The sequence below is a fragment of the Sipha flava genome, unplaced genomic scaffold (assembly GCF_003268045.1).
Source record: "Sipha flava isolate LNK unplaced genomic scaffold, YSA_version1 0_pilon_pilon, whole genome shotgun sequence".
NCBI lineage: Eukaryota > Metazoa > Arthropoda > Insecta > Hemiptera > Aphididae > Sipha > Sipha flava.
This window is the reverse complement of record NW_020271713.1, coordinates 4,829,332-4,837,716: the sequence shown is the minus strand read 5'-3', so window position 1 is coordinate 4,837,716 and position 8,385 is coordinate 4,829,332. Positions and strand designations below refer to the sequence as shown.

Sequence of the window (8,385 nt, the reverse complement as noted above, 5' to 3'; positions counted from 1 at the left end):
TAAATTGAATTTATATTTTACATTTTATTTAAATTGTCTTATCTGAATTTGTCTTTCCCTTACATGGCAAAAAAATTTTAATAAATAATAATATCAAATAATTATTATTTTATTATAATATTATCATGAATCACATCAAAATTTAAAAAGAGCAAGATTTAGAACATTATTGAAAAAATTAAAAATTGTACATTATGAAAATTATTTGTTTTTAATGTTTATTTAAAATGTAAATTAATGTATTACAATATAAATCATTATTTTATACAATTTAATATTGTATTCATAACAGTATGCACTGCTTCTTCAGTCTTAGAAGTAACAATTATGCCATTTATTGGATTGAAGCACCTTCATTTGTTTTTCCGGACTCATCCTCTTCTTCAGTCATCGGAACATCATCTATGCTATTTAATGGATTTGTACTAACAGATACACCTTCTTCTGTTTCTCCAGACTGGTATTCTACTTCCATCATTGGAACATCAGCTATGTCATTTATTGGATTGGTACTAACAGATGCACCTTCTTCTGTTTCTCCAGACTGGTATTCTACTCCAGTCATTGGAACATCATCCATGCCATTCATTGGGTTGGTACTAACAGATGCACCTTCTTCTGTTTCTCCAGACTGGTATTCTATTCCAGTCATTGGAACATCATCCATATCATTTATTGGGTTGGTACTAACAGATGCACCTTCTTCTAATTCTTCCATCATTGCAACATCAATTATATCATTTACTGGATTGGTATTAATAGATGCACCTTCTTCTGTTTCTCCCGACGGATATTCTTCTTCAGTCTTTGAATCATCAGCAATGCGATTAATAGGATTGGTACTAAAAGATGCACATTTTTTTGATTTTTTCGACGGATATTCTTCTTCAGTCTTTGAATCATCAGCAATGCGTTTCATAGAATTGGTATAAATAGATGCACCTTCTTCTGTTTCTCCCGACTGGTATTCTTCTTCAGTCTTTGAATCATCAGCAATGCGATTCATAGGATTGGTATTAATAGATGCACCTTCTTCTGTTTCTCCCGACTGGTATTCTTCTTCAGTCTTTGAATCATCAGCAATGTGATTCATAGGATTGGTACTAAAAGATGCATCTTCTTCTGTTTTTTCAGACTGGTACCCTTGAGAAATTAACATAGCTTCAGGATTTGAGTTTATAGAAGTGTCACCAGAATCTTGGAATGTAGCTTTCATTGAATCATCTATAATATTAGAATTATTTTGCGGGGTATCAACTGCATGATTTAAACTCTCATTTGATGATGATGATGATTCATCCAAAAAAGACATATACAAGTTTCTTAGACAATTTTCTTTTATTTCAAGTCCAGTTCTCGGGTTTATACCAGTACTACAAATCTGAAGATACATATCTGGTAACGATAATTTGTTTCTTGTTCTTGACCTAGGTCCAGCACGATTGGTATTTCTGGTATATGCAAAATTAAAAGTTTCCATTAAACTTGGATGTATATAATAAGGATCATTTGCTTCAGCTTCATCTTCATCTATATCTTCCTCTTCATCTTCAAATTCTTCTTCATTTAAAGATTCTTCCTCGCCTGAAGATACAGAGATTGTATCAAGTATTTGATTAGGAACGATAACATCGTTAGGAGCGATATCATCGTTAGGAACGATAACATCGTTAGGAATGTTAGCATTGTTAGGAACAATAACATTAACTTGAATTGATTCTGTATTATTAAGATCTTCGTTGATGGCATTTTTAATATCAGTATCATCAGTAAGAGTAAGATCAATACAAACGTAACTTCCATTAATACCGACAGTCGTGTTGGTATCATGATTATCCTTGCAGTCTTCAATATTTTCATTGTTATTTTGATTTTCAATACCCTCTACATTTTTTTCATCTTTATTATCATCTTTGTTGTTTTGAGCATCATTCTCTTTGTTATCATGGTCTTCAATGCCTTCCTTTTTGACATGATCTTCATCAACTTTATTGCCTTCATCGTCAGAGGAAATATCAATAATATCGCTACATATCAGTTCTTTTTTAATGTTTGAAATATCAGACGCCATTTTTCTTCAATAATATGCCTAAGACAAAAAAATTTTATAAATGTAAACATTTTCAACTGAAATAATAATTAAAAAACTTGTTTTATATATCTAATAGATGCACAAAATAAGATTATATTTTTGTTAATTATATAATCTAACAGATTTATTAATTTTACTTTATGAATGGATTATTAATATCATTTGAAAAATGAATAGTACCTATAGTAAAATAATATATGATTATGTAATATTTCTTTGATTTATAAAAAAATACCTAAATAACAAGATAATTAACTTAATAAAAAGCATAATACAAAAAAAAGTAGGTAAAATAATAACTATAAAAAGTATTCACAAATTCACAACGATTATATAGTATCAAAACTCTTAATGATAGACTAAGTTAAAATAATAATGATCAGTGTTGGATTCAGGATTTTTTTTTTTTAGGGGGGGCGTTGAAAAATGTTTTCTCTAGAGATATTTTTTATAACGTTGCAGTCAGTGATTGATAATGAATTAAGATAATAGTAAGTAATATAATACATTAATTTAAATCTAAGACTACTATTTTCTTGTATGAATAAAAATAAAAATTATATACTTTCCCTTATACTTTAAAAAAAAAATCTTTTTTTTGAATTCATGAAATTATCGATTTTTAATATATTTTTTTTGCCCTTCACTACAATATAGATTTAGAAATGTTTCTGTCTGAAATTAAAATACTACCTACAACTACTAAGAAATATAAAATCCAAAATAATATAAAAAATTAAAAGCTTAATGAATCTGACTGATCTCCTTGAAAAGTATAAAATTGTATATAATGAAACTTATAAATTAATCATTTATCAATCATTATTCCATTATCCAGCGCAGCATGCGAAAGAACATTTTCTTGTCTAAGAAGATTGAAAAACTATATGAGAAATTGTATGTTAAATGACCAACTGGTCAGTTTGTCAAGTATTTTTATAAAAAAAAAATTGCCAAAAGTTTGAACCTAGATGAAGTTGTTAATAGATTTTCTATAAAACATAAAAATAGAAAAATACTTTTATACTAGTACTAAATTATACTTATTGTATTTCATTTAAAAATTGTATCTATATATAAAATATTTGGATTTTATTATCATTATAATTATTAAAAGCATTATTATGTGTTTGATTTTTATTTATGTATTTAAACATATTTTTTTTGTTACACTTATTAGTTATTGGCAAAATGATAAAATATGGTATTATTAAGTTATATAATTATATATTTGTAGCGATGATATGCTGATAACTATCTTTTTATAATAAAAAAAAAGTTGGGAAGGAGGGGGGTCCACCTAACATTAGCCCACCTAGTGAATATTTTCTGACTATGTGCCTGTGAAACCGTCATCTGATGGAAAATCAAATATTCTCTGTATAACCTAAATTACTACACAAAATGATAAGACATTCAATTTTCCAATTAATTTACAACTAGCCATATTACATAAAGAAGTAGAAAAAAAACAGAAGTATTTAAAAAAGTTAAGAATGCAAAAAAAAAGATACCAAACAAGAAAAGTATAGATAAACATGACACAAGAAATACAGGATACATACATAAACAATAGTGGTAATATGCAATTTGGTAAATATATTTTGGAGGAAAGAACAAAAACAAAAGAACTTGAAGAAGAAAATACATTAACTCGAATGATAAAAAAGTTGGTTGAAAGAGATTTTGGTAAACAAAATTTAAAATCATTATCAGAAAAATTTATGATTGAACAGTATACATATAAAAAAGCAAATGCAAACCAATGGAAAGCATTTGAAAAAGAATGAGAAAGTTTTTCTATTACAGAAGATGAAAGAAAAATTTAAATGCTCAGATATTTTTTGGATAAAGTTTGGACTGGTTATGATGATGATGAAAGTAACAATAAAGGCAGAATGGAGTATATAGAAAAATAAGTTCTGTGAAACATATGTCAACAAATAATAGAATCTGGTAATGTACGAATTACCAGATTCTAAAGGTAATTAGAGATTAAATAAAGGTACCCTTTTACACCCTGAAGAAAAATATGTTGGTTTAAAATAAAAACAGATGAAAAAACATAAAAATAGTCCTATCAGACGATGAAATGCTTCTAAATTGAGGTTGAGCTAATTGAAGAAAATCAAAAAAAAGCAAATAATCACACCATTAATCAAAATAAAACTACTATTCAATGATTCATTAGAAACATTTGGAATATATGATTCAGGTTCAAATGTTTCTATAATTATTTCAAATTTAATTAAACTTAAAAAATATATATATAATGTAAATAATATAAATATGTTGACGGTTAATGGTGTGAAAAAAATTTAATTTATCATAAATTAAACAATAAAATATAACAATAAAAATTAAAATTTTTGACATTCAGAAAAAAATGGATATATATATAGTTGATTAAGAAAATTTTAAAAGTGAATTTTTAATTAGACTTGATATAATAAAACAATTTAAATTAATTCAGAATAAAGATTTAAAAATTTCACAACAAACTTTGGAAATACAAGAAGAGGCAGAAATTTAGAAAAAATTTCTATAAGAAAAAAATCAAATTTTGGGTTACCAGATAAAAATTACAAAAAAAAAATTATACTATAAAACAGTCAATAAATTTCAATAAACACATACATAAGAACAATTTTGAAATAAAAATGAATCATTTAGATTTAGAAAAAAAAAGCCGAAATAAATAAGCTACTAGATAAATATAAATCAGTTTTTGTAAAAAAACAAATATGACATAGGTACGGTAAATCAATATGAGGCTCGTATCAACCTGTCAGTCGAAAGATATTGTTGAAAAAGACTATACAGATTTACCATAGATAACAAAAAAGAGATGGAAGACCAAATATCAAAACTATTGAAAAAGAATTCGATAGAAGCAGAAACAATTGTATAACTCAACCTTATGTGAAACAATAAAATTCTCTCCCGTAAATATTTGATCGCCTACACCACAGATGAAATGGACAAAAAAACCCTCCTCCCAAAATATGATGACAACACATCGCATACGTTATACTTTCATGTTGATATTATCCTTTTAACTAGACAATACAATAAAATACAAATAAGCATACCTAACTCGACTAAGGATAGTACCCACTTAAACGCTGGAGCTAGTGTTAGATGAAAAATGGTAATCAGAATGCAGTACACATAAGTAGTACATAACAGAGAAGCAAATTAACTATAATACAAAAAACTTGTCACATGTATAATTAAATAGGATTGTTATAAATAGTTATTAAGGATTGTACAACAATATAAATGTATGGGTGATGTAAGAAAGTATCTGCTGTAATTAATCTAGTTCATTATGCAAGCAGAGGTGTATTAGTACGTACACCCGTCTGCAGATTTTTGATCTTTGGCGTACATCTAATGTAAAATATTATTTGACGAGTATACGCTTCTAAAATAACTCACATACCAAATAAAACTTATTTAATAGATCATTGGAAAAAATTGTTATGAAGTTTGAATGAAATATTTATAAGTTGAAGATTACAATGTACAGTTTAATGTATTTTAAGTTCATTTAAGTAAATATTTTGAAAATAAATATTATTAAATATAATATAAAGTATGGAATTTCAGCTCATGGTTCATAAATCTGCACTAAGCAATTTATAATGCGCGACAAATGTATATCTTGTGGTATTGTATTTTATAGTCTTATTAGAAGTTATAAACATGTAAGGGATTAATTTAATTTATTTGAGTTTAGCGAGAAAAAAAATTGTCGAGCAAAGCGAGAACACTTTTCAGGATAAATATACATATTTTATTAGTGCGTATACCCATAAATATATTTACCAATACACCACTATACGTAAGTCTCCTATTCATACAGTTGACAATTACACAATGTTGAAACAGTGATTTGGTATCAGACAGAGGTCTACATGCATTAACTTCTAAGGTATAATATCAAAAAGGATGAAAAAACTTTGGAAATGGCCTTAGTCAAAATGGAAAGTATATTTAATAATAAATACTACAAGTAATTTAGACATACATGAGACACTAGCTATTAAGATTAATTAATTAAATTGATTAAAATAACAAGCAGACGCCTATAATCAATAAGATACAATCTATTTAATAAGTATTAGTTACGAATCGCTTGTAAATTCCTGTTTAGCCTAATGCATATATTCGGGGTGATAAACACATAATCGGTTAAAACGTTCAAGAAAAAGGCCAAAGCTGCAATTCAGATTCCAGATATCAATTGAAACCAAATTACTGCTTTCAAAATTATATGTAACTCAATAATATATATATTATATATAACTATTAATATGACTATAATTAAAAATAATAAAAAAAAATTTTGTCCGTATACTTACTATGTGTGTAATGAACATTCAAAGCGGCTCGGCTTTCAGCGGTACTACTCGACAACTCACGTAAGCAGAGGCCGACGACAGGCAATGGAGATATCACGTGAAGTTTGGAAGACAGGGAGTAACAGAAGTTGAGCGGCGTACCTGAATGTGGTAACAAGATAAAAATGTTACAAATGCATTGGCAAAAAATCATTTACAAGACTATACGGACGAAAAACCGATGCAACACACAGTATACAGCATTCGAAGAGGCGGCGGGGGAAAACACGATTTAAAACAGCTCGACAAGAAGAATTCGGGTAGGCCCGTGAGAACGACCCGCAGTAGAATCAAACGGTCCAAACGACTAACAATAAAATGAGTTGGAATACGAAAAATTTAAAAAAAAAAAAAGCGAAGAAAAAAAATAAACGTTTTAATACTCACCGATAATGCCGACAATAGACGAATAACGTAGTGCAGCAACAAGTAGAGTACAATATTGATGGTCAAATCAACGTGGTTTGACGTCTCAACTATTGTAAGATGACCAAAAATGTCTGCAGCAAAGGAACGTCAAGAAATACAACCGATCACCGTCGCCGTCGATCGCATATTAATATCACCGAAATCACAGTACCGCGTCGTATCATCGATCAGCACCGGTGGAGGTGGCGGGGGAAGTCCGTGCAGTGGGGACGCCTGTTGCGGTTGTATCCGACCGCAACGCTGTGGTGCGTGGAGGCACGAAGACGCTTAAGGAGGTAAAAAAAAAAAATCATAAACGCCAAATGTCCTAACTATTGATGAGAATAATCGAATGATTAGTAATTGAAAGAAAATGATTACTCGAATGATTAGTAGTCGAAAACAAAATAATCGATTGATTTTAACAATTCAATGAACCATTCGAATGCATTTTTCATTCGAACGATATAGTAAGCAAATTGTTTTTTTTTTTTTTTAATCTCACTACCTGTATACTACCGACTTGTAACTTCTTCATAGTCATAGGTTTTATAAGTACACTGTGTAGACAACAATGAAGTATTTTATTCGCGAATGATAAAACGTTTCTTCCCCCTTTTCATTGAAAAATTATATCGATAAGCCATTTTAAATGATTTTCATTACTAAATGTATTATTTACGAAATACACACTGTACCGGTATCACGCACAAATATCAACTGACTACTGAGCAATTTTATTTTATTGATTTAAACGCCTTCAAGACCTTTAAGTACAGTTCAGTAATATAATAAAGTTAACAGTACAATATTATTGACGATCATTAACCGTACATGTAAAAGTACTTTATGTGGCTTATCTGCAATAAGTATATATGTAGGAACATAGTTGTACATGCACGATTGTTGCACTTGGCGATATAACAACAGCTATCTAAATTTGTCAAAAATAAATGATCTAGTGTTCGTGTTAAAACGATAAAACGTTATCGCATCAATAACATTTTGTCGCGGTCCCAACCGCGGATAATGAGGGCTTTCTGTATTCTAAATGTGCTGTTGAATGCATTTCTCTGTATAGGAATCATTCAGATAAGTAATCCATCTTATTTACTCGACAACCCGGAATAACTAAACTGCTCTATACGTTTGTGAGACACGATTACTGCCCAAGCCCGCCATCATCCACTAACCTGATTTACGAACACATATGCACACTGATTTATCGAAACAATATTAATTCGGATTCAGTATTACTGTTTATAAAATATTAATGTAAAAGTGATTACATGTATTAACTAAACATGTTGTTTTCGACAAATTCATTTTAACCAATGAACTAACCATTCTATAATACATAATATATAATCTAATGTTTTTTAATTATCCAATTGATAAAATAATCGAATGGTTTTTTTTTCTGTATCTACACAACTGACTAGTGACTAATGTAGTGTTTGGAACGTTCACTAAAATCAT

General features: G+C 28.7%; 1 protein-coding gene across 4 annotated transcripts; it reads right to left on the bottom strand.

Annotated features, from left to right (window-relative positions):
* Positions 1-254: 254 nt before the first annotated feature.
* On the bottom strand, positions 255-7,078 carry LOC112691770 (AP2/ERF domain-containing protein PFD0985w-like). Of its 4 annotated transcripts, none has more exons than XM_025566266.1 (4): positions 6,886-7,078; positions 6,667-6,805; positions 6,460-6,600; positions 255-2,089 (listed from the first exon to the last, which is right to left on the bottom strand). In XM_025566266.1, exon 4 carries the CDS (start codon positions 2,069-2,071, stop codon positions 335-337), a length of 1,737 nt encoding a protein of 578 aa, XP_025422051.1. In that variant the 5' UTR covers positions 2,072-2,089; positions 6,460-6,600; positions 6,667-6,805; positions 6,886-7,078; the 3' UTR covers positions 255-334. The 4 variants fall into 4 exon arrangements, with proteins under 4 accessions (XP_025422051.1, XP_025421985.1, XP_025422127.1 ...); XM_025566200.1 differs by having other exon boundaries at positions 6,671-6,805; XM_025566342.1 differs by having other exon boundaries at positions 6,691-6,805.
* Positions 7,079-8,385: the final 1,307 nt, after the last annotated feature.

Excerpts from the sequence above, each read along its gene's own strand:
- LOC112691770 (XM_025566266.1), bottom strand. The coding sequence starts at position 2,071 with ATGGCGTCTGATATTTCAAACATTAAAAAAGAACTGATATGTAGCGAT.